We start from the raw sequence: 27411 nt of genomic DNA on the forward strand, positions 1-27411 counted from the left end.
GCCCCGCCCCCAGTCACGGTTTCCAGGCGACGCTCTGAAGCGGCCCACGGGAGACCATGAGTCCTGTTCCGGAGCTTTATTCGAGGCGGCGGCGGTTGTACGCGCAGTCTGCCCAGTCGGATGTAAGTGCAGCTTCGGCCGACCCCACCCCGCGGCGGGTGGAAGGACGACCCCGCGGCCCCCGCCCACCTCCGGCGCCCGACGGGGCTCGGTGGCTGGGCCGCGGCGCCTACACTGCCTCAGCCGCGGCCTTGCCCTCCGCGCTCCCCGGGCGGCGCCGCCGTAGCCTGGGGCGATTCGCACTCGAAGAGACCTGGGCAAAGTGGTCTGCGAAAACCAGATGATGGAGGTGTGTTCAGCAAACGGTCAGAATTGAATTCCGGCTCCCCACGCTGATATCCAGATGTAGCAAAGTTCCACCTCACCACCTCTGATGGGTTGTCTGCAAAATAAGAAACCCTCGGAGGAAGCAGTCCTGCTCGGTCCGGCTGGGATCCCCGGAGAGGAAAGGCTCCGAGCTGGTAGCTGCTCAGCCTTGGAGAGTGCGAACCTGTAGTAAAGTTTAAGGCTCTATAGCGTTAAAGAGCAACTAGTGAGAATTACTGTTAAAAGTTCATTATGACATGTTGATTTTAAATTGAACATTTAATTATTTTTGCTGCAATCATTTCATTTTACAGCAATTGGGATTGCGATTAGGGACGTGGTACTGGAAAGATGAAACCAAAACACTTGAATTCAGAAGGTAAATTTTAACAAAATTTTATTATATTATAGCTTTTAGGGAAATTACATGTGTTTGTGTAAAAAAAAAAAATTCAAGCAATACAGAAGAGTACAAAGAATAAAATGAATGTCTCCTGAAATCTCACCATCTAGAGATAACTATTTTGGCAGCCTTCCAGATATCACTTTCTGATGACATTTATCAGCTGCTTCCTATGTACCAGAAACTGTGCTAATCAGTTTATCAACCCTTTGAAACAGCTGCATGTTAATCCACTTTTACATATGAAGAAACTGATGTCAAAGGGCTAAGAAGTTTGAGGAAAGCTAACAGACTTGGCCATATCACACAGCTCAGAGGTGACTAAGATGTTTTAAATCTAGGTCTACTTGGTTAACACTCTATTATTAATTACTTTATAAAATTGCTTTTTTGAGTTATAGAAATAGAGTTTTACATTAATGAAACCATGTTATACCTGCTGCAATAGACAGTAAATTTTACAAGGTAAAATTATTAGATTAGAGGAAAGAAAGAAAGTGAGAGTCACGTCTGACTCTTTGTGACCCAGGCTAGAATACTGGAGTGGGTAGCCTTTCCCTTCTCCAGGGATCTTATCTTCCCAATCCAAGGATCAAACCCAGGTTTCCCACATTTCAGGTGGATTCTTTACCAGCTGAGTCACAAGGGAAGCCCAAGAATACTGGAGTGGGTAGCCTATCCCTTCTCCAGCAGATCTTCCCTACCCAGGAATTGAACCAGGTTCTCCTGCATTGCAGGCAGATTCTTTACCAACTGAGCTACTAGGGAAGATTAGAACGTTTTAATTCTCCACTGGGAAAATATTGACTCTGTTAAAAGTGTTTTGCTAAACTAACAAGACTAGCCACCATCTACTATGCACCTGTTATGTCCCAGATACTTGCATATTTTTCTGATTCTTAAAACAGCCTTGAAAAGTGAGTGTTAATATCTCCTCTCCACTACATAGATGAAGAAACATGGCTCAGGGAGATTAAGCAATTAAGCCAAAGTCACACAGCCAGAACAGCAGAACTGACATTTCGAACCAAGATTTATCTGATGCCAAAATCCTTTCCACTTTAAACAGTATCTCCCTCCAATAGACTGTAAGCCCTCAGTGGCAGGAACTGTCTTAGTCATCTTCACATCCCTGAAACCATCTCCAGAATTTCACAGAGTAGGCACTCACCAAATGTTTACTGAACAAGTGCATACTGTACTGAGGACATGGGGGCTGTGGGAGGGAATTTGGAGTGTCATGTACCCAGATAATCTGCTTTGCAAACTAACAGCTTGATCTCAGGAGTGTTCAAGTTCTAGCACATCAATTTAAGACCTTGGAGATTTCTTCCATGGTTTTGGTCTCCCTCCACCTAGGGTAGGTAGGTCACCTTTTACACCCACTAGCCAACAGGAGTTCACAGACATCTAGGTACTCTCAGATTCAGGTCAAGAGAAGATGACCCCTTTTCCTCTCCCCCGTCTTGCAGTTCCTGGAATCTTTCCTGGATGAATGACACTGGGACTCTTACCTTTCAGAGAAGTAGTGCCCTAGTCACAGGCAGAGTGTCTGACCTTTGCAGATTATACCCTGAGGAGGATAACTGTATCAGAATATAGCAGTATACCCATTACCTCCATGCATGAAATGACACAGTAATGGGCAGGGAAAGGATGGTCATTATTTCTTAAGAAAAAGACCATGGAGAGTGGTTTGGAGGGAGACCTGGGTTCAAATCCTGGTTCTGCTACTAATTTGGTGGTCATAATTTGTCAAGTTACTTAGCCTTGTTAATTGTAAGTTCCCTTATTCAGAAAATTAAATAATAATGGCTTCTGAGGAGTTAATGAGGGCATTGCATAGTTCATCAGCTTGCATGTCCATTTCTTTCTTATTTGTTAAAGAGGGAATACCGTGAAGACTTCCCTGGCTGTCCAGTGGTTAAGACTTCACCTTCCAATGCAGGAGCATGGGTTCAATCCCTGGTCAGGGAGCTAAGATACCACATGCCTCAGGGCCAAAAATCCAAACATAAAACAGAAGCAATATTTTAAAAAATTCAATAAAGACTTTTAAAATGGTCCGCATCAAAGGATCTTTTACAGAAAGGAATACCTTTATTCACAGGTGAGTTGGCCCACAAGACATGCATCTCTCTGACAGTGTCTGTAGTTCTATTGTTTCATGTTTCAGGTGCCGCCTTCTTCCAGCTGAGAGAGAATCAGCCCCTGTCTGAGTCTTTGCTAAGGTCATGGACTCCCCTGAGGACGCACAGGAAACTACACCTCCAGAAGCCTTGGACTTATTTTTCAACATAGCTTAAGAAAAGACTCTAGTAACCCCTGAAGAGCTCTAATGGTGTGGAAGCCAAGAGTGGTCCAACCCTCTGCATCTTAGTGATGAGTTCTAGGAGAAAATATGACTTTTTTGTCATTTGTTTCAGGGCAAAGGAAAAAATGACATGATTGTTCTAGAAATATCAGGAAAGCACATCAACACAACGTGGTCTAAATAGGTTGCCAGATTGAAGGGGGGACTATGAAGATTGGAAGAAAGTATAGATCTAGGTCAGAATGTGGTTTGGGAGCCAATCAGAGGTACTATTTAAGGGACAATTTTCAATTTTTACTAGTGCTGCCTCTTAGTGATTCCAAAAGCACTGTGAGCATAGGCTGCTTTCAGAGCTATGGCAGGACACTCACAAGGAGGAATCCATCTCACCATCTGAACCAGAGGATGACTTTAGTCAAGTTAAAAGCCACTCAGACAAGTGTGGGAAGGTGTTACATGTCCAGAGGTCATAAAAATAAAGATGAAGGTTTAGCAGTAAATGTCAGACTGTTGGCTAAGGGCATGCACTGCCACAAGTTTCAAATGCTGAGACATGGTCAGCCTCTCTGAGCCTTAGTTCTCCATCAGTAAAATGACATCCATCTACTGGATGATCTTTTTGATGTCCTCTAACCCCAAATTCTATGATCTTATGACTTTATAATTCTAAGTTCACTTGACTTAGTTCACAGACCTGATCTGTAAGATCCCAAATGTGTCCTTTTCCTTACCATAAGGCTCTCTCATCTCCAGTTTAACTCAGGGAAACTAACAGGGGAAGAAATGTTGAATTGTAGGGATAGATCTGAAACAAGGTTAGGAGAGAAGCAGTTTCATTTGACATTAACTGAGATTGGGTGTTTCTGTATTCTCTCATCTTCTAGAGAAGAGAAACCATGGAAAGGGCTGGTGACCTGAAATTTCTTTAGCCTGGGGGGAGAGTTAACAGCCAATGGCTTATAAGTGCCCCAAACACTTTGATGGTCCAAGGGAAAACTGAAAACAGCTTAGTGTTCTTGTTTAAGGTGGTTATATTAATATCAATGCTGCACATTAGATATCCAGCAAGCAGAATGGATTTCACAGAGCTGTTAGAAAATGTCTGAATGTTTAGAGGAATTGACCATCTTGTTAAAGACTATCTAAATGGTCTGTCAATAGAATGTACTGACCACATACTGTTTCTTCCTCTATACCTCTATCAACATTTTTTAAGGTATGCAGGTAATATATCAATACATTCTTTTTATTCTTGGAGGAGGAAATGGCAGTCTACTCCAGTATTCTTGCCTGGGAAATCCCATGGACAGAGGAGCTTAAAAGGCTACAGTCCAAAGGGTCACAAAGAGTCATACATAACAGCACGCACACGACACAAATTCTTTTTATTACAAAAAAAAAAACTTCAAATAATACAAAAGCATACAGCTGGGGAAGATAGCTCCCTTCATCACCGTACCGCCTCTCTGTCCTATCTGATCCCCATCTCTGGAGATGGCCACTATCACCATTTGGTATCCTTTCACTTCTTTTTTTCTCACCATTCCCTCAGTGTTTCAGCACACCCTCCCCCTAAATACCCAATCCATGGAGACCAGTGATAAAAAGAGAAAAGAAAGAAGGAAAAGTTCAGGAGTCATCCACTAACCAACTTGGTGTCGATGTTCTGAAAAAAAAAAAGAAAAAAATCATTCCCTTGAGGTGACATATCTAAAAGTATATACATGCTTTTAGATTCTAACCTAGTTTTCAATCTGAATATTGCCAGGATGTTGGCAAAAACTGGAAGAAGAAAGTACCAAACTGATTAACTTTATTATTCCCATGGCAGGTATTTCTCTAAAATTACGACTTTGTGGGCAACCAATGCCAGAAAAAATGTAAAGGAAGTTTCAAAACGTATGTTGACAAGGAGATGATAAGAGTGTATGTGCATGCTTAGAGAATGATTAAAGTCTGGGCACAAGTGCTGCTGTCTACTATATCTACACTTAACAAAGAGACCTGTAACTGTGGGCAGAGATTAAACTTCTAGGTCATGTTACCAGTGTGGCATTATTTCAGGCAGAAAAATAAACATCATAATCCACAGTGGCTGCCAAACTAATGTATTTGGTAGACACCACAATTCTCTTATAAAATGCACTCTTTATAAGGCAGGAACCTCATCCTACTGGTCTTTAAAACACTTTTTTTTTTGTTTTCCTATTAAGTATTTCCTAATAATCCTGAGAATCTGTGCCTTGACTGTAATCAGAGAATGGGTTTTTTTTTAAATTTATTTTTTTAATTGAAGGATAATTGCTTTACAGAATTTTGTTGTTTTCTGTGAAACCTCAACATGAATCAGCCATAGGTATACATATACCCCCTCCCTTTTGAACCTCCCTCCCATCTCCCACCCCATCCCACCTCTCTTGGTTGATACAGAGCCCCTGTTTGAGTTTCCTGAGCCATACAGCAAATTCCCATTGGCTATCTATTTTACACATGATAACGTAAGTTTCCATGTTACTCTTTCCATACATCTCACCCTCTTCTCCCCTCTCCCCATGTCTGTATGTCTATTCTCTGTTTCTCCACTACTACCCTATAAATAAATTTTTCAGTACCATTTTTCTAGATTCTGTGTATGTGTGTTAGAATACAATATTTATCTTTCTCTTTCTGACTCACGTCACTCTATATAATAGGTTCTAGGTTCATCCACCTCATCAGAACTGACTTAAATGTGTCCCTTTTTTATGGCTGAGTAATATTCCATTGTGTATATATACCACAACTTCTTTGTCCATTCATCTGTTGATGGACATCTAGGTTGCTTCCATGTTCTAGCTATTGTAAATAGTGCTGCAATGAACAATGGGATACATGTATCTTTTTCAGTTTTGGTTTCCTCAAAGTATATGCCTAGGAGTGGGATTGCTGGGTCATATGGTGGTTTTATTTCTAGTTTTTTAAGGAATCTCCATACTGTCTTCCATAGTGGCTGTATCAATTTACATTCCCGCCAACAGTGCAAGAGCATTCCTTTTTCTCCACACCCTTTTCAGCATTTATTGTTTGTAGACTTTTTGATGATGGCCATTCTGACCAGTGTAAGGTGATATCTCATTGTGGTTTTGATTTGCATTTCTCTGATTATGAGCAATGTTGAGCATCTTTTCATGTCTTTGTTAGCCATTTGTATGTCTTCTTTGGAGAAATGTCTGTTTAGGTCTTTTTCCCACTTTTTGATTGGGTTGTTTGCTTTTCTGGCATTGAGTTGTATGAGCTGCTTGTATATTTTGGAAATTAATCCTTTGTCAGTTGTGTCATTTGCTATTATTTTCTCCCATTCTGAGGGCTGTCTTTTCACCTTGCTTATAGTTTCCTTTGCTGTGCAAAAGCTTATAAGTTTAACCAGGTCCCACTTATTTACTTTCGCTTTTACTTCCATTATTCTAGGAGGTGGGTCATAGAAGATCTTGCTTTGATTTATGTCATCGAGTGTTCTGCCTATGTTTTCCTCTAAGAGTTTTATAGTTTCTGGTCTTACATTTAGGTCTTTAATCCATTTTGAGTTTATCTTTGTGTATGATGTTAGAAAGTGTTCTAATTTCATTCTTTTACATGTAGCTGTCCAGTTTCCCCAGCATCATTTATCGAAGAGGCTGTCTTTACCCCATTGTATGTTCTTGCCTCCTTTGTCAAAATAAGGTACCCGTAGGTGCATAGGTTTATTTCTGGGCTTTCTATCTTGTTCCTTTGGTCTATATGTCTGTTTGTGTGCCAGTACCATACTGTCTGGATGACTGTAGCTTTGTGGTGTAACCTGAAGTCAGGAAAGTTGATTCTTCCAGCTCCATTCTTCTTTCTCCAGACTGCTTTGGCTATTTGGGGTCTTTTGTGTTTCCATATGAATTGTGAAATTTTTTGTTCTAGTTCTGTGAAAAATGCCATTGGTAATTTGATAAGGATCACATTGAATCTGTAGATTGCATTTGGTAGTATAGTCATTTTTACAATATTGAGTCTTCCTAGCCAGGAACATGGAATATCTCTCCATCTGTTTATGTCATCTTTGATTTCTTTCATCCATGCCTTATAATTTTCTGTGTACAATTCTTTTGTCTCCTTAGGTAAGTTTATTCCTAGATATTTAATTCTTTCTGTTGCAATGGTGAATGGGATTGATTCCTTAATTTCTGTTTCTGATTTTTAATTGTTATTATATAGAAATGCAAATGATTTCTGTGTATTGATTTTGTATCCTGCAACTTTGCTAAAATCACTGATTAGCTCAAGTAATTTTCTGATACTATCTTTAGGGTTTTCTATGTACAGTATCATGTCATCTGCAAACAGTGAGAGCTTTACTTCTTCTTTTCCGATCTGGATTCCTTTTATTTCTTTTTCTTCTCTTATTGCTGTAGCTAGGACTTCCAGAACTATGTTGAATAATAGTAGTGAAAGTGGACACTCTTGTCAGACAACACTTATTTTTGATATTACAGCAATGCCTGACACAGAGTATGGCCTCAGTATATATTTATTGTTGCTTAATTGTGGTCCATTGTTTGTTAGGCCCATTACTGGTCAATAATGCTTGTACACAAGCTAAAGAATCTAAGAAACCCTGAGTTAAGTAAAGGGTCCTGAAACCTTAGAGATAATCAAGCTTTTAGAAGAGTCCACAGAGGTGACAACTGAGTCCTGCTCGGGAGGCAGGACTGCCTGGTGGATAAGCACATGGCTCTGTAGCTAGAGAACTGGCCCCGGTTCTGGCTCTGGCACTTGCTAAGTGATCTTGGCCAGTTTACTTAATCTCTTTCTAAACTTCAGTCTTTCTCATAATGGAAAAATTGTGACAGTAGCAATATTTTCCTCATAGAGTTGCTGTGAGGATTGAATGAGATCATACTTCAAAGCACTTTGCATCTAACAAGTACTCAGTAAATCAAAAAAATCCTTCCAAATCGATCACAAGCCTTCTATTTCTTGTGAAGTTACAGCTGGATTTCCAGATGAAATGATTTGTTTATGGTGGTATTCTGGGGGCTAGTGATATGTAGATGCTGAATACAAAGTCCGATCTTTTCATCTTTTCCTAGGTGGTGGTTCCGCCTGTGAATACATGGATTAAGTGTGGATGTGCCTCCGATTCTCTCCAGGACACTCACAATACGTATCAGTCCTAAGGTTCCATGAGCTGTGGCAATGCTCTGATTAGTTTCTCCCAAGAAAAGATTAAGTTCCTAATTTTCTCATTTCTTTTACAGTTTTACACCTGCAGTGGAATTCAAGGAAAGAGGAAAGAAAGGCAAAGCAGTTCACTTTGTTGAAATTGATGGTCCAGCTTCAGACAGGTAGCTTAACTACCACCATGGCAGTGTTGCTAATAGCGCCTCTTAGCAGAATGGCTTAAGCCTCTACAAACTCTTAAGAAAATATCACTCCCATCATCTTAAGTTGAAATGCAAATACGCCTCAAGGAAAGAAGATGCACTATTTCACAATTATGATGGGAGCTAGTCATCCCAATAGTGTATTCTTGTGATAATTTGGCTACAAGTGAATTTTCAGCTTCTTATACTTTTAAAAAGAATTGAAAATGATAGATATGCCAAAAACACATGAGCTAAATGTTCTATTTTGGGTGAAATTGGTATTTTCATTTTATGTCAGGCAGTATGCATTCCTCCTATCCCTAGCATAGTATAAAAATGTTTAATAAAATATATTCCAAAATGATCCTACATTACATGAATCCCACATATAACACTCAGGGTCTTCTTACTTTATAGCAAATACTTTCTGTGCCTCAGGATATATTAAATACAACTAAAACCTTTCAAAGTACTGCTAAAGGGCTTCCCTAGGGATTCAGTGGTAAAGAATCCACCTGCTGTGCAGGAGATTCGTGTTCCATCCCTGATCCGGGAAGATCCTATATGCTGTGGAGCAACTCGGCCCGTGTGCCACAGCTGTTGAGCCTGTGTTCTAGAGCCTGGGAGCCAGATCCACTGAGCCCGTGTGCTGCAACCGCTGAAGCCCACATGCCCTAGCCTGTGGTCCCCAACAAAAGAAGCCATGGCAGTGAGAAACCTGCTCGCTGCAACTAGAGAGTAGCCCCTGCTCTGTGCAACCAGAAAACCCCTGCAGCAACAAGGACCCAGAATAGCAAAAAATTTTTAAAAAAATTTTTAAAGCACTACTACAGACTGTCATATCCCCTAACAGGTTGACAGATAAAAGGTTTGCCCTAAGAGACGATAAGTCACCCAGAGGCTTAGAGAAACGGAGTCAGCAGGGCAACGTTACACTCCATGATGCTAAATGTGAGTAACTGTGTCATCATCCTTACATGTGTTCCCTGGTGTCAGCCTCTAACGCAGCAGTTTGTCCCTCTTTCAACTGTCCATCTTCTCTCCCTTCAGTTGTGGCTTTGCTTTTGCTACAAGATACTGAGATGCCGCGTATCTGTTCCTTTACAACATTTATGAGGTATGTAATGCTTGTGAGACATTTTAGATCCTTTATCTTTTATTTTGAAGTCATTCCATCTGATAAATGATGAAAAATCTGAGTTTAGGAGAAAGAGCTGGCTCTGTGCTAGCCATCCTCTCAGGATTCTGTTTCAAAGACTGAGACCACAGGGAGAAAAAGTCAGGTCACAGGAGCCCAAAATAAAGTCAAGGAGTATGGAGAGCATATTGTCAGAGTTCCAATGAGTATGCACTGTGTGTATGTTAGTTAAAGGGTATGCTCACTTACTGAAGATCTCCACTAATTGTGTCTGGCAGCCCCAAGTACTAGGTGTGTGACTCTGGCAGAGCTTCTTGTCCTTCCTAAGGGTCAGTTTCCTCAGATACAAGTTTGGAAGTCCTGCTGTCGCAGGTGGCTGTTCGTGGAAGGTGCTCCACGTGACAGCTGCACTTGCGACCGCTCAGTGGAAGATGCATATCCTGAACTGTGGGAGCGCCCTCAGATTCCCTCAGCATTCAGCGAACACCATTTATGGAAAACATCTGAGAGTCTCTGCCTGATGCTTTATTCTATGGCAGGAGCACACTCAGCCAGACTACAGGGTAAGCTTGGGGCACTAGGGAGTCAGCGTCCCAGAAGCAGCCTCCAGTCAGTGATGGGCTGGAGGGAGAGTTGGCAGGTAAATAGCCCACCTTCCACCTGTCAGGATAACTTTGAGTTTTCTATACTGCCTCCCAGAGTCCCCCATGGGACCAAACTACACAGTGATAATGAACTTGTTAGCACCCCTTTTCTATCTCACCTCTCTGCTCCCTTACTGATGTTTACTCTGATCACTTCCAAGTAAACTACTTACTCTCACATCTGTCTCATGGCAAGTTTCTGAGAGAACCCAGCCTAGGACAGGTAATTATTAATATCGTGGGAAAAAAAGTCTGCACTGCTCATCTTCATCTTGCTCTCAAGGTATGTTTAAGGAAAGCATGCCACAGTAAACATTTCCATCTGGGGCTAGAAAGGAAGCAGCAAAAATTGTTGTAAGAATATTTGGAAAGAAAACAAAGGCTTTTAGTTTTAAAACAAATGATGTAGGACTGTAAATCAATACAGTCTTTTTGGAGAGCAAAACTTATGAAACTTTAATGTACAGATATTCTGTGTCCTAGCATTTTCACTTCTAGAAAGTTACTCAAAAATGTGGCTATGAGAATGAGTACTGCAGCAATGTCTATAATATTTTTAAAAAACCTAAATATCCATCAGTACAGGATTAGTTAAATTATGAGCCACAGAATACTTTATCCAGCTGTTTAAAAAAATGAGAAAAATCTATACATGGTATCATGGAAAGAGGTCCAGCCTACACAGATAAGTGACAGAAGCAAGTTGCAAAGACTTGTGTATACAGCATTGTCCCATTTGTTACCAAAAAAATTAAGGCATATATTCATGCATATGTATGTTGGTAGGGGAGGACCTTATATGTAATTGTCTGTGCTCTAGAAAGGTTAGGATGGATTCATGCCAAACTCTTAACAGAGGGTACCATTATGGAGTAGGATGGTGACAAAAGAGTGAGGGGAGAGCCTTTTTACCTCGTACATTTGTGTACATTTTTTGAACAACAAAGTTACCTATAGTATAAAAACTTTTAAAAAATGAAAACTAACTGATAAGCAAAATTGTAATTGAATTGTGACCTCCTAAAAAGTTTTGTTTACAAAAGTCAGATTTCTTATATCTTCAACAGTTATAGTAGGTAGAATTTTAAATGTAAACTAGTTGTGTGATGGGTATGCTGACATGTGTTTCTACTTATTCTTGTGTTGTGTGCCCATGTATTTTTTTTATGACTAGCTTCATGATTGAAATACGTTGTCATTATTTTCTTTTAATCTTCTCATAGGAATAAGAATCTTGACAATTTCCTTATGGCATTGTTGTACTACTTATATTATTACTTGGAAAAAATCTCACAGGAAAAGAAACCCAAAAGCTATATGGTGTAAGTAGAATTTTTTAAAAATTGATTTATTTATTTCTGGCTGAGCCTCAGGGCTTCCAGGATGTTAGTTCCCCACCAGGGATTGAACCCAGGGCCCTGGCAGTGAAAACACCAGTCCTAACCACTGGACCACAAGGAAATTCCCCATAGTGCGTTTTAAAGCTTTATCACTGCCAGTATTAGAACTAAATTTTGTGTAGGCTAAAGAGATGATGGAAATTGAGAAATCTTGGATTATTAAGATAAAATGTTTATTTAATGTTTCTCTTATAAGATAAAAAATAAAATGTGTATTATTATTAAACATTTTACAGGGAGGAGTTCTCCAGTTTTAATGCTCACTGAATACTTCAGATGGGTATTCTGTTAATGAAATATTCCAAATAATATAGACCAGCAATGCCCAATAGAAGAGTATGCTCAACTTTTGAGAGCTATGTATGTAATTTAAACTTTTCTGATAGCTATGTTTTTAAATTGCAAAAAGATAGAGGTGAAATTAATTTTAACAAGGTATTTCATTTAATCCAATGACTCAAAAATATTGTCATTCCAACTTGTAGTCAATGTTAGGAAGTTATTAATAAAATACTTTACTTTTATTTAGCAAGTTTTTGAAATAAAGTCTATTTTATAATATTCCTCAATTCAGAGGAATTGAGGAATAGGTGAGCACTAGCTGCTCAAAGTGCTTAGCAGCTACATGTGGCTCACAGCCATATTGAACAATGTGGATGTAGATATTATTTCTGTTTTTCATGCCTACAAAGTTCTTGCTAAAGGGTTTGTAAGCATCTAATTTTAAAAAACTAAGAATTAAAAAAAATTAATAGGTATGACCCAAATGATATTCCACATCACAGAAGAAAACAAGATTTCATAGGCTACATATGAAGAATTTAATCACTTTAGGTGGAGGTGGCTCAGAGCTATACAGGGCAAGAATCTGGGAACTCAGCGTCCCAAGCGGAACAATGCCTCTCAGGCATGGTGACCTTTGCAAGCCATGAGACTTTCCCAGTGCCTTCCCCAGTACATGTGGAACCAACCCAATGATTTAGCTCTTAGGAATGCCGGATAAGAGTCATCAGTTTGTTGCTGTGGAATGTTTTCAAAATGCAAAATCCTTGCACATAAACAAGCAGCCTGAGAAACATTTTGTGGACAGATGAATGTATTGGGATAGCAGTTTTCTAAGGAACCAAATAAATAATTCAAACATTGCTACTCCAGTAAAGCCATTATAATATGCAACATCCACCAGAGCAGCCAGAGATCATGAAGTGTTTCTATGGTAGCAGAGGGGCTCAAGCCAGCTGTGGGCTCAGAAACTTTGAGGAGTCTTACTGTTTCCAAAGAGAATATTTATTAGACTTTGGTAGCATATTAGCTTTTATTTTGTATAGTGTTTTCAAATTCTGCAGGTTATTGCTACTCAAGCCAGAGACATTGTTTCAGTTCTTAATCTATAAGAATAGATAACAGAGAAGAAAGGTTTCTTAGTTATTTTTGAAATGTACTAAAATTACCCAGTAATATTTGGTTGGGGGTTCCCTGTGGCTCAGATGATAAAGAATCTGCCTGCAGTGCAGGAGACCTGGGTTCAATCCCTGGGTTGGGAAGATCCCCTGGAGAAAGGAATGGCTGCCCACTCCAGTATTGTTGCCTGAAGAATTCATGGACAAAGGAGTCTGGGGGGGCTACAGTCCATGGGGCTACAAAGAGTCAGACACAACTGAGTGACTAACACTCACTTTTTTTTCAGTGATATTTGTATATTTTCATAGAAGGAATCAGTTACAGAATGACTGAAAAATTCAAGCCTTAAAAGTAATGGTTCTGTGGTGTGATTCTAAAACAGCATGACTTCATTTTCAAGTCTCCATTAGTTGATTGGTTTATTTATTATAATAGAAACAAATTAAATTGAGATATCTGGGCATAACTTAAAAATTAATTTCAGTCAAAATAATGAGGTCTAACATAGAGATAATAGTAGCACTCACTTTCAGTTATTGTCCAGATTAGATAAGATAATGCATTTTATCCTAACCTAGTGGTTGGCACTTGGAAGGAAAGCCTATAACCTGTGAGAGGAGAGCGGGAAGAGATATAAAAAGATATCAAAAATACACTTTGATGATCTTAGATGACTAAAAGACCTCATTCCAGAAGAAGAAGTCTTATCCCCATTTTACAGATGATGAAGCTAAGGCTCAGAGAGTTTAAATAGCTGGCTGGAGGTTACCTGCCAAGTTAGTGGTGGAGCTGAGACTAGAACACACGTATCTTTAACTCTACAGTCCATGTCTGTGGGGTATGCTCTCATCCCTTACTAGTCAGATGGTTATCCATTTGTAATTAGGACTTATAGCTTCCAATGCTAATGCTGCTAAGTCGCTTCAGTCGTGCCCCATAGACGGCAGCCCACCAGGCTCTGCCGTCCCTGGGATTCTCCAGGCAAGAACACTGGAGTGGGTTGCCATTTCCTTCAATGCATGAAAGAGAAAAGTGAAAGTGAAGTTGCTCAGTCGTGTCCGACTCTTAGCGACCCCATGGACTGCAGCCTACCAGGCTCCTCTGTCCATGGATTTTCCATAGCTTCCAAACAAAGGTTCAATTATGTATGCAGTTTTAAACATCGTGAGTATTTTCAAGTTGTTACAAGCTTCATAATTATAATTTTTAATGGTGGCATAACGTTCCATCAAGCCACTGTATGTTAGTGACTTATAGATCTGCCTGTTAAGAAGCAATGTAGTATAGTGATAACAGGACAGACTTTGGTACCTGGCTTAAATCCCACAGGGACTCATATGTTAGATCCTTGTCAAGTCCTTAAACAGTAACTGCCTGTGTTACTATAGCCTGTATTACTATTCCTATTATCCCTCTATTTTATATATTTTTGGAGTCTCCAGGTTTTCTGATAGACATAAATAATTGCATTGATATCTTCATGTATTACATTTCTCCCCTAACTTTGGATGATTTTTTTAAAAAGAAATTTCCAGGAGAGATTGTTGAATCAAAACTTATGACCAATTGTGTGGCACTTGAAATTATTACCAAAATTTTTTCCAGAGGATTATACCTGGGTTTGTTTTAAATGCCAGGCTCTACCCAGACTTAATGAAACCAAAATCTGAAAGAGGAGTTGGCATTGGGAATTTGGACGGGTAGCAATTACCCCAGGTGACATTTTTTACACTTATTAAGACTTGAGAACCATTTGCCTAAACATTTCAAACCATTTCTTCTTTGTTGTTTGGTTTGCTTTGTTTTCAGCAGCAAAAGGAGAGATTAACTATTGGCAGATCTGGCAAAGTAGAGGTGAAGGCTGAAGGTGGTGCTTCTGAAGGAAACAGGGAGGCCGGAAACAGTGATGGTCATTGGGGTGCTCATGGGAGAGTGTGTGTTGGGTTATATGATATTTGGGCATTTAAAGTTGGAACCTTTTATCTATTGCAGAAGCTCATGTTATTCTGATAATTCACAGGCCTTCTCACCACGTGTGATAAAGTTTTGTGCTTGGAGACATCTATATTATCCTTAAACCCACTCCCTTTCCCCACAGCTTATCCTCCTGTGGTTAGTCTAGTGGTTAACAACAGAAGGGGCGGTATGCTGTTCCTGTTGTTTGAAGTGCGTTTCATCTGGTTTAAATCTTTCTGAAAACAAAAGGGCAGGAAACAAGACAGTGCCACTTCGCTTTTCAGTAGCAATCATTGGAATATATCGTTGGCAATGTTGTTTCCTACTATATTGTACTGCGAAGCTTCTAAAATTAGGCTTCAGACATGCTGTAACCTAAAAACAGATTGTCTTTTAGAAAGTACATTTGCAATTCAATTGGATGGGGCTGTGTTTTACAGGCAAGCAGGGAGGTGATTGTAATTGATGCCAAAGTTCCCAGAGTAGTTCCTCACTAGTGCCTTTTTAGCAAACAAAGAACTGAGGTTGGGCAAACGTTGAGTAGTTCAAACATTGAGCCCCCAAACGTAGTAGTAACGTCGGAAAACCCTCAGGAAGCTAAGGTGGGAAAAAGTATCCATGGCTGTTATAGCAAAACAGCAGGAAAGTGGGCTGCTCACTGCCTCAGAAACTAGGATAGGGAATTTGTTAGTTGAGCTGTTCTCAGTTAGGACTGGCTGTGTATAAAATTAAGGGTACATCACTTCAGTTCAGTCACTCAGTCGTGTCCGACCCTTTGCGACCCCATGGACTGCAGCAAGCCAGGCCTCCCTGTCCATCACCAACTTCCGGAGTTTACTCAAACTCATATCCATTGAGTCCGTGATGCCACCCAACCATCTCATCCTCTGTCGACCCATTCTCCTCCCGCCCTCAATCTTTCCCAGCATCAGGATCTTTTCAAATGAGTCTGCTCTTCGCATCAGGTGGCCAAAGTATTAGAGTTCAGTTCTTCCAATGAACACTCAGGACTCTCAAGAGTACATAGCACAATATATAAAGAATCTTTAAAAAATGAATACTCAGGACTTCCCTGATGGTACACTGGATAGGAATCCGCCTGTCAATGCAGAGGACACAGGTTTGATCCCTCATCTGGGAAGATCGCTCAGGCTGCAGAGCAACTAAGCCCATGAGCCACACTACTGAGCCCAGGCTATAGAGCCTGTAAGCCACTGCAATGAGAAGCCCTCACACTGGAACGGAAGAGAAACCCTCTGCAACTAGGGAAAGCCCGTGTTCAGCACCGAAAACTCAGCGCAACCAAAAATAAATAAATTAATAATATTTGGCATAAACTTGAGATGCTGATTACAATGATAAATGTCAAAGGACTTGGAGGACCTTCCTCTGCCCCAGCTCAAATTAAAAAAAAAAGAAACGATAAATGAGATGTGTTGACTCACTTCTGTTTCAAAATAGTTTATACTTCTGACTTTTCACTAGTTGATAAAGACATTTACCAAATTAATCCAGATTATTATTTTTCTTTTCAGGGGCCTTGAAGAGAAAAAAGAAATTAATCCAGATTATTGTTTTTCTTTTCAGAGGCCTTGTAGAGAAGAAAGAAATGGAAATGATTATCAGTAAGTTAGAAGCAGCACAGAAATACTTGGCACAGAAGTACTGTGTCCTCGTCCTGGGCTTGGGAATGCCCGATAAGCATCACATGAGCTGCGGAAAGTAAGCACCCATTTAGATCTTCACTTGTGTGTATATCCACATCCTTATGACCCTTAATTTTGACTTTCGGTACCCTTGAGAAAGGCTTATTCTTTGTTGTACAGAATAAGTGGGCTCAACTGAGACTGTCCCAAACTCATGTGATGTAGTGTTGGAGAGAGCCAAGTAAGTCTAGGAAGAACCCCAGAATCTCAGCTGATTTTTTTTTTCTTTCTTTCAATTAAAGTTGATTTACAATGCTGTGTTAGTTTCAGGTGTGACAGATGTTTTAACAGCCTGCTACCACTTGGGTTTAAATTTCTCTCAGATTGAATAGGATTAAACATACACATTACCATACGTAAAGTAGAGAGCTAGTAGGAAGTTGCAGTATACACAGGGAGCTCAACCTGGTGCTCTGATGACCTAGAGGGGAGGGATGAGGAGGGATGTTCAAGACAGAGGGGACATATGTATACTTACTGCTGATTCACGATGTTGTATGGCAGAAACCAACACAATATTATCAAGCAGTTATCTTCCAAATAAAAATTAAAGTAAGAACAGTAAAAAAAAAAAAAAAATCTCAAATGATATCAGCTTGATGAAATATTGCTTTCCTGTTGCCAGACGAGGGCTGCTTGGCTGCATTGGGTGAGAAGCCGAGTGATGGGCCAGTGTTGAAGGGGTATTGGGTGTGTCCTCTGCCCTTGTGCTGCTTGCTTTTCAGAAACAGTTGTGGGTATGAGTAAGGTAGGAGTAGTAAAATGACCCCGTTTGTGGAAGGATATAATTTTTTACCTTAGGACGACAGTTTATAATAACTAATATAATTTAAAATTTAAACTGTCATATCACAGGAAAGTTAGGGATCACAGGAGAGAAAATTGCAATTCTTAACCTAAAATCTCCCTCTCTGATTTCACAACATTACCAACATTCACAACATCACAACAGTACTAATTTCACAACAAGCTCAAGACCTGTCTCTGGTCATGGCCAGACTTTAAAAAATTTTTTAAACTTTATTGGCAAAGAACCCAATTCATAATTTCTCTCTCCCCACATTCCCCCACATTTTTCAAAATACCAATATTTGTATTGTATATACTTTTTTGTGTTCCACATTTTTTTTCTGTGAACTTTATTCTAGTATTCTGCTTATATAACCTCACCTACTACTTTGAATAGCAACTGTGGTTATTCTGTTATATAAGGTACCAGTGTGCTTCACCTTTCCTCTTGTGTGCACTTGTGTAGTTTCAGTTTTCTGCTTGCTGTTTTTACATTGAATATCTTTATATAAGTAAATTTATTCATTTGCGCTGGTTTGTTGTTGTTGTTCAGTCACTGAGTGATGTCTGACTATTTGCTACCTCATGGATTGTAGCACGCCAGGTTTCTCTGTCCTCCACTATCTCCCAGTTTGCTCAAATTCATGTCCGTTGAGTCAATGATGCCATCTCACCATCTCATTCTCTGCTGCCCTCTTCTCCTTTTGCCTTCAATCTTTCCCAGCATCAGGATCTTTTCCAATGAGTCAGCTTTTCACATCAGATGGTCAAAGTATTGTAGCTTCAGCTTCAGCAACAGTCCTTCCAAGGAATATTCAGGGTTGATTTTCTTTAGGATTGACTAGTTTGATCTCCTTGCTGTCCAAGGAACCCTCCAAAGTGTTCTCCAGCACTGCAGTTCAAAAACATCAGTTCTTCAGCGCTCAGCTTTTTTTATGGTCCAACTCTCGTATCAGTACATGACTACTGGAAAAACTAGCTTTGACTACGCGGACCTTTGTCAGCAAAGTGATTTCTCTGCTTTTTAATATACTGTCTAGATTTATCAAGAATAAAGTAGCTAGGCCAAAGCAGAAACTCAGTTGTGGCTGTGTCGGGTGGTGAAAGTGAAGTCCAATACTGTAAAGAACAATATTCCGTAGGAACTGGAATTGGAGTTGAAAGGGAAAATGTAACAAATCTAGACAGCTCCCTACTGTCTTTTCCTCTTCTTAAAAGGACACTAATCCCATTATGGGGCCACATCCTCTTGACCTCATCTAAACTCAATTATCTCCCAAAGGCCCCATCTCCAATTATCATCACTTTGGAGGGGTTTTAAGGGCTTCAACATATGAATTAGGATAGGGGAAAGACACACTGTCTATAACAAGGTTAAAAAAACACATACTCTAAAAAACATTTTTAAGTACATTTTTATTACATTGTATTTTTTTATACAAACTTTTAAAAGAACTCATGTTTACAAGTGATTGCCTCATTACATTTCCTGGAGATGTTGGTCTTTTTGCCATTGTGGGCAATGTCACCTGCTTTGGAGAATAATCAGTTTTTTAGCTCACCATCCCCATTCACATAATAAATTTTATATAGGCCAAATTGCTGAACAATGGATATTGAGTAAAACAGATTATAACATGACTTTACCAGAAAAAGTTGTTAATTGGCCATGAGTGTTGATTGTATCCTTGCATGAAGTTTATATTGCTCTTTTTGGTTGTTTTTATTTCAAGAAGACAAGGACAACATTTTTGCCAGTTATGAGTTATGAATTGATTTTAACATATCATTCTTTAACTTCTTCCTGTTGTGAACAAGCTTCTATTCTCCTGTGTATTTTCTGACTTTTCTTTCTAATGTATGCATACTTAATGTTGGACTAGAACACCTTCTACTGTTTATCTCTGGAGATAAAGATTTCAGTAGAACCAGTAATTTAGTGGCTGTTAATTTGGTGCTTTCATGATTCTTGAGAAGTAGGAGGACATGTCTTTCTGTTCTAAATACATCTGTGAAATCCTGATATTACAAAATCTTCAGCAAAATTTTGATGAACTTGTTGAGTAAAAGCGCTCTGTGTTTTCCGGGATAGATAAGAAAATCTCCAAATGGCACAAGCCCATAGAACTGGATCTGATCTTTGGTTGTGGCCAATTCTGGCTCCAACCCCACTTCTACCCTGGAAGGTATACCCTCGTCCTCTGCTCTCAGTGCAGCTGTCACCTGACCGATGACCAAAGAGACTGGCGGTGGGGATGGGAATGGGGACAAAGGGGTTTCTTTGAAGGTCAGGTGCTTAAGTCATCTTTAAGTCCTTCTCCCCAACCCTTATCTTCAGTCACTTGCACCAAGGCCTCTTTTCCCTCCCCCAAGCACATACCTTTGAAATTTTTCTTCCCTTGTACAGAGCAGGCCTTGACCATCTTTTAAACCTAAAGGCAGCAGGGGGCCTAGTGGGAACACAGGTTTTTTTTTTTCTCTCCCCAGCACAGAACCCCATATGTCTGGCTCTAGGCTTTACACCCCTTCAGGACTGACTGAAAATATGATTTGGTTTAGAGCTAAGAGTCGCATTTAGCAGGAAGGAAAAAGAAACCATATAACAGACCATGACAGTCTCTGAGTTTACCAACAGCCTGGCTTCCCCCTCTTTCCTTTGGATTCCACCCTCACAGGTGAATGTAAGGCCTCTTTGTTGACCAGCATGGCAGCCACTTACCACCTGTGGCTATTGAGTGCTTGGAATGTGGCTGATCCACATGAATATGTGCTGTAAGTGTAAAATATGCACTGTACAAAAAGTTTAAAAGTGAATAAAATAACTCACTGATAATTTAAAATATTGATTACATATTGAAATGATAATATTTGGGGGTAAAATAAGTATATTATTAAAATTAATATCACCTGTTTCTTTTTACTGTGACTCCTAGAAGGTTTTAAGTCACATTTGTGGGTTGTATTATATTTCTACTGGATTACCCTCTTATCAACCTGTGTCTGTTTTCTTTCTGATTCTTTTTGCATCCGATAGCCATAACCACTGTTTGAGATGTTTTTTTCTTTATTTTAAACTCAGTCTCTAGTTCTTTATTTCCATTCCTACCAACACCTTGTGTTGCCTCTTCACCACTGTTCACCTCTCCTCACCTCCTTAACATACACTTTACCAGATATATTTGGAACAGTACATTTTCTCGCTGGCTTGTTTATCCTGAATTTATACTGATTATGTATATCTTGAATTTCTATTAATTTATTTTAGCTTTTTTTATGAGTCCCACTTTATTTTTTTTAATAAAGTGTAGTTAATTTACAATGTGGCGTTAATTTCTGCTGTACAAAGTGATTCAGTCACATAAACATCATTTTTCATGTTCTTTTCCATTATGGTTTCTCACAGGATATATTGATTAAGCAAACACTAGGGGTTTTGATCTAGGTAACCTAGGAAGTTGAAGAAAAAGACATTGGCACTCGTTCACAGTGCCTTTTTGATAGCATTTATGTGAGTAAATAGTTATGAGACCGTTGGTAATAATCTGCAAAGAGGCCTTTTGAAGATAAAGGATTGCCTGGATCACTGAAATACTGGACTTCCTTTCAACCTATAGTTGTAATTTGTTTTATTTCAGGGGAAAAATATCAGATACACAAAAAGACTGGAAATTCTTTGAGGTGAGTCACTTACCTTTGGGGACTCTGCTCTTTGACATGAAATATGAAGTATAGCAATAACCAATAGTTATTTTTCAGGCACATGTTTTTAGTAAATATCTTCTAAAAAGGATACTAATAAGCTGTGTGCCATTCCTTAAATCTTTGGTCTGATTTTCCTCCTGCCAAAGTGAGTACGTGTTAAAGTTCCCACAGCTCTTCAGGCACGTGGAGAGACTGGGTCATCTTGGTTTACATCTCCTTAGCGGTGTTCCATAGACGGGAGTTTCCCGTGTCATTTGTCATGGCATAGCTGTGGACTGTGATTCTTGTCTGTCTTCTGTCGTAGTCCTTTTATACATTCTGTACATACGTAGCCTGGATTGTCTTCCGACGTCAACACTTCACAGAGATTGAGGAAGAAATAGGAAGGCTCTTTCGTTCCAACATGTTCAACATTCCTCGAAGGAAGCGTGAGGATGAAGAGTCAGGAGGGGAGAAGAAGCGCATGACTTTTGTACAATTCAGGTATGACCTTTTGACTCTCCTAAGTTCAAGGACATTGCTAGAAAACAGGATCATGTGACCTAAATGTCATCCCTGCTTCTCCCTGCCAGGAGAATGATGGCAAAACGCCCAGCGATTAAAAAAGCCATTAACATGCGCTCTCCAGTCATGTCCACTCTGCTGCCCTCTCTCAGAGAAAAAGCTCAGAATGTCTCTGAGAAAAAGTACCGTCAAATAGGCACGAAATTCCCAGCCCAGATGCAAGAGCCCAGGGAAACTCTGGACTCTTTGCACATGCCAATGTAAGTGGCCCCGGGGGAGAGGAATGAGAGACGGAGTGTTGTGTGTCACTTCGTAGCTGGGACCCAGGAGGGCCAGGGTCTCAGAAACAGCACTTCTGCCAGAAAGTTGAACAAAGGTGGAAACAGTCTTCCTACCATCCCTGGCTCCTGTCCACCTGTTTTCTTTCCAGATCAGCTCTTGGTATACGCATCTAGGCTAGAAAAAACTAGAAAGTTATACTAGACTTCAAACAGTTTTAATTTGGTGAAGTAAATAGCAGACTTTGTAAGACTGAGGTTTTCCCATTAGAAGAATAATCTTTGGGAAATGTACGAAATCTTGCTAGGTGTCAAGTTTTTGGACCCATATTTAAGACTACATTGGTGGTTCATAGAAATAGGGAAAGCTTAAAAAAAAATAGGTGCATAAATCTGTGTGTGTGTGTGTTTATCAGTCTTAGCTTTATACACATACAAAGCACAACCATATGCCTTAGTCTTTGACCTCAGCAAAGATTCATCTATACCAATAATTCTTTCCACAGAGTTGGCATCTTGGGGGAGCCTCGATGTCAGTTCAACCCGCATACCCTTATCCCTCTTGATCCAGAAGAAAGCATGAAGTCTGGGAAACCGTCTTCCCTGATAGAAAGAAATAACATGAGGATTCAGGATACACTGGACTTAGTCATGAGAACACTGTCCTCTCAAACAACATTCCCTAAATAATCTATACATTCCACTTCTGTAGTTAATTCTTATATTTGAAGTAAACTACTTTGACTTAATCACTTTATATGACTAGTGTTTATTATTAAACTTTAAAACTTATCCAAATTATTTTGCTAAAAGTTCAACAGTAGACTAAAGAATTCTAGGAAGCTTTTGAAAAACTCATTTTCCTATATTTAATAGTTTGCTTTGTTAATTATTACTTCCTTGGCTTTACATGACTGTGTAGAGTAATGTATTAGGACATTTGCCTTTTTATACTGCTCAATGAACAATGCAAAGAAGTAGAAGAAAACAATAAAATGGGAAAGACTAGACATCGCTTTAAGAAAATTAGATATCAAAGGAACATTTCATGCAAGGATGGGCATGATAAAGGACAAAAATGGTAAAGACTTAACAGAGGTAGAAGAGGTTAAGAAGAGATGGCAAGAATACACAGAAGAACTGTACAAAAAAGGTATTGATGACCCAGATAACCATGATGGTGTGGTCACTTACCTAGAGCCAGACATCCTGGTGTATGAAGTCAAGTGGGCCTTAGGAAGCATTACTACTAATAAAGCTAGTGGAAGTGATGGAATTCCAGCTGAGCTATTTAAAATACTAAAAGATGATGCTGTTAAAGTGCTGCACTCAATATGTCAGCAAATTTAGAAAACTCAGCAGTGGCCGCAGGAATGGAAAATGTCGGTTGTCTTCCCAATTCTAAAGAAGGGCAGTGTTAAAAAATGTTCAGAAGTGAAAGTCACTTAGTCATGTCCGACTCTTTGTGACCGCATGGACTGTAGCCTGCCAGGCTCCCTGTCCAGGGAGTTCTCCAGGCAAGAATGCTGGAGTGACTTGCCATTCCCTTCTTCAGGGGATCTTCCCAACCTGGGAATCGAACCTGGGTCTCCTGCATTGGAGGTAGATTCTTTACCATCTGAACCACCAAACCACCAGACAACTGGGTTCACTTCCTATGCTAGTAAAGTGAAAGAAAGTGAAAGTCGCTCAGTCGTGTCCAACTCTTTGCCACCCCATGAACTGTACAGTATATGGAATTCTCCAGGCCAGAATACTGGAATGGGTAGCCTTTCCCTTCTCCAAGGAATCTTCCCAACCCAGGGATTGAACCCAGGTCTCCTGCATTGCAGGTGGATTCTTTACCAGCTGAGCCAACAAGGGAAGTCCAAGAATACTGGAGTGGGTAGCCTATCGCTTCTCCAGGGGATCTTCCCAATCCAGAAATTGAACTGGGGTCTCCTGCATTCCTGGTGGGTTCTTTACCGACTGAGCTACCAGGGAAGCCCCATGCTGGTAAGGTTATATTCAACATCCTTCAAGCTAGACTTCAGTAGTACTTGAATGGAGAACTTCCAAATGTACAAGCTGGGTTTAGAAAAGGCAAAGGAACCAGAGATCAAATTGCTAACATTCGTTGGATCATAGAGAAAGCAAGGGAATTCCCCCAAAAACATTTACTTCTGCTCCATTGACTACACGAAAGCCTTTGACTATATGTATCACAACAGAGTGTGGAAGGTTCTTAAAGAGTAGGAATACCAGATCATTCTTACCTGGCTCCTGAGAAACCTGTATACGGGTCAAGAAGCAACAGTTAGAACCTTAAATGGAACAACTGACTGGTTCAAAATTAGGAAAGGAGTATGACAAGGCTGTATATTGTCACTCTGTTTATTTAACTTATATGCCGAGTACATCATGAAAAATGCTGGGCTGGATGAGCTACAAGCTGGAATCAAGATTGCTGGGAGAAATATCAACAACCTCAGATATGCAGATGATACCACTGTAATGGCAGAAAGTGAGGGGAACTGAAGAGCCTTTTGATGAGGGTAAAAGAGGAGAGTGGAAAAGCTGGCTTAAAACTCAACATTAAAAAAATGAAAATCATGGCATCTGGTGCCATCACTTCATGGCAAGTAGAGGTTAAAGAGTGGAAATAGTGACAGATTTTTTTCTTCTTGGGCTCCAAAATCACAGGCTGGTGACTGCAGCCATGAAATTAGAAGACCCTTGCTTCTTGGAAAGAAGGCTATGACAAACCTAGATAGTGTATTAAAAAGCAAAGGGAAAAAAAAAAAGAGCAAAGACATCACTTTGTCAACAAAGGTCCGTATAGTCAAAGCTATGGTCTTTTTAGTAGTTATGTAAGGATGTAAGGGTTGGATCGTAAAGAAGGCTGAGCACCTTAAAAGAATTGATGCTGTTGAACTGTGATGCTGGAGAAAGCTCTTGAGACCTTTGGACAGAAAGGAGATCAAACCAGTGAATCCTAAAGAAATTCAACCCTGAATATTCATTGGAAGGACTGATGCAGTAGCTCCAGTACTTTGGCCACCTGACGCCAAGAGCCGATTCACTGGAAAAGTCCCTGATTCTGGGAAAGATTGAAGCTAAAAGTAGAAGAGGGAGGCAGAGGATGAGATGCTTGGATAGCATCACTGATGCAATGGACATGAACTTGAGTGAACTCTGGGAGATGGTGAGGGACAGGGAGGCCTGGTGTGCTGCAGTCACAAAGAGTAACACACAATTTAGGGAATGAACAACAATTAGGACGTTTAGCCAGTGTGTTAGTGGACTAGTGAAGAAACATTCTGTTTTTTCATTTTTGAGTTCCTTTTTGTTTTATGAGAGAGAGTAATTGGTACATCTGAAACAATATATCATAAAAAGGCAAAATAAAATATTTTTAACATTAAGTCTCTTTCTATGGCTATATTATTATTGGCATTGGGATATAAAGTACATCTGACTCATTTAAAGGCCTTTTAGCATGTACATTTCATTGATTTTTTTCATTTGTTTATTTAACAAAACTTAACGTTTTAAGCCCCTGCTCCATCCACAGCGTTGTGCTGGGTTATGTAAGGAAAAAAGATCATCAAGACAGAGACCATATCCTCTGGTCTGGGTAGTAAAGAGAAGTTCAGTAAAACACATACCTGCTAGTGATAACAACATTGAATGAGTTAGAGACCTTTAAAGAGATAAATCCAAGTACCCTTTGAGGACAGATCAGTAGAGCCCTGACTTCCAGGGTAATCGGGCTTCCCTCATAGCTCAGCTGGTAAAGAATCTGCCTGCAATGCAGGAGACCTAGGTTTGATCCCTGGGTTGGAAAGATCCCCTGGAGAAGGGAAAGGCTACCCACTCTGGTATTCTGGCCTGGAGAATTCCATGGACTGTATAGTCCATGGGGTGGCAAAGAGTGGGACATAACTGAGTGACTTTCACTCTCAGTTTTCACTTTTCCAGAGGAATCAGGAGCGTTCAGATTTTGAAATTGGTGTTGTGGGGACTGGGTGGCACTAAACAGGAGCCTCCAGTCAGAGAAAGACAGTGTGCAAAGGCACAGAGATGAAAAGGTATGTCCTGTGACCGAGGATGGAAAGAGTCATGGGTGTACAGCGGGGAGGGTGTGCGAGGCGGAGAGGAAGAAGAGCAGACTGCAAAGGTGAGCCGAGCCCTGCATGCCCTGGCAGGGAGCCAGTTGGAGGAAGCTGTTTTTTGACCGCTGATTGTATACAGTATTATCCTTTAAAAAGTCCTGTAGGAGTTTCACCGACTAAAACAACTGGTGAATTTACCTTCCTGTGGCCACGGGTTTATCCTCAAATTTCAAAAATTCTCCTTTTTGCATTTAGCTAAAGGTTCCCCAGATTTAATATCAAGAGCACAGGAACAGCAGCTCCAGCCTGTTGATCATGTGGGGCATCTTCTGTGCAACATACAGCCTGGCTTCACTGTCATCCCTTATGTTCCAGGTCAGCTCCAATTACTCCTGTTAAAATTGCAACGTTTTTCTCAAATAAAGATCCTGCAGGGGGGAAAGGCGGGGAGAAAAGAAAAAAATCCTGAACTAACCCCTGTTGAACTTTTTATTTACACAGAGAATTTGGTTATAATGCACTCTGTCATAACAAATTTTTATCTGGAACATGTTGACATGATTTTATTTTTATGTTTTTTTTTTTTTTTTTTTTTTTAAGTAAGTCCTGGGAATTTTGAGACTTTTATAACTGTGTTACTAAGGCACTGGGCTTTTTTTTTTTTTTTCTCCTGCCTTCTTTCTGACCTGTGAGGCTTTATTGTCCTTCATTTATTAATTCCTTCCATTGTTTATTCATTTTTTTCATTCACTCTGTGCTAGGTACCATGTTTGGCGCTGGGAATTCAGTATAGAAATGATATAGCCAGTTCTGACTTGGAATTGACAGTCTTGGGGAAGAAAGACAGGGATCGAATATTCGGATAACTGATTGCAGCGGTGGGGAATGCTGCAAGAGAGGTCATCTGGTTCCAGCATGACTCAAGTGGTTGTTGGCAGGACTGAGTTCCTGGCATGCTGTTGGCCCAAGGCCTTCCTTGGTCCTTTTCCACGAAAGTCCCTCCAAAAGAAGCTTACAACATGCCAGCTGATTTTATCATCGTGAACAAGTGAGAGAGTATGTGCAAGCAAAAGAGTGAAGTTGGGTCCCTACTTTACACTGTATGTAAAATTTAACTCAAGTAAACTGTAAGCCTAAATATAAGGGCTAAAATTAGAGAACTCTTAACAGGTAGGAGTAATTTTCCTGATCTTGGGCTAGGTAATGGCTTCTTAAATATGAATAATATCAAAAGCTTAAGCAGCCAGAGGAAAATTGATCAATTGGACTTTATCAAAATTAATAACTTTTGTACTTCAAAGAACATTAAAAAAATTAGGGGGATTTCCCTGTTGGTCTAGTGGCTAA

General features: G+C 40.0%; 1 protein-coding gene across 4 annotated transcripts; it reads left to right on the forward strand.

Moving 5' to 3' along the window:
- Nucleotides 1-27411, forward strand: PPP1R36 (protein phosphatase 1 regulatory subunit 36). Of its 4 annotated transcripts, XR_003513150.1 has the most exons (12): nt 1-122; nt 681-745; nt 8345-8431; nt 9306-9403; nt 9503-9569; nt 11458-11556; nt 16579-16713; nt 21122-21164; nt 21493-21671; nt 21761-21952; nt 26320-26439; nt 26826-27411. XR_003513150.1 is itself a non-coding variant. In XM_027554322.1 (11 exons), the coding sequence occupies exons 1-11, from the start codon at nt 57-59 to the stop codon at nt 22658-22660; spliced, it is 1215 nt and encodes a 404-aa protein (XP_027410123.1). In that variant the 5' UTR covers nt 2-56; the 3' UTR covers nt 22661-22727. The 4 variants fall into 4 exon arrangements, 3 of the variants coding, with proteins under 3 accessions (XP_027410123.1, XP_027410124.1, XP_027410125.1); XM_027554322.1 differs by lacking the exons at nt 26320-26439; nt 26826-27411 and adding an exon at nt 22477-22727 and having other exon boundaries at nt 2-122; XM_027554323.1 differs by lacking the exons at nt 1-122; nt 26320-26439; nt 26826-27411 and adding exons at nt 155-349; nt 22477-22727.

The sequence above is a fragment of the Bos indicus x Bos taurus genome, chromosome 10, assembly GCF_003369695.1.
Source record: "Bos indicus x Bos taurus breed Angus x Brahman F1 hybrid chromosome 10, Bos_hybrid_MaternalHap_v2.0, whole genome shotgun sequence".
NCBI lineage: Eukaryota > Metazoa > Chordata > Mammalia > Artiodactyla > Bovidae > Bos > Bos indicus x Bos taurus.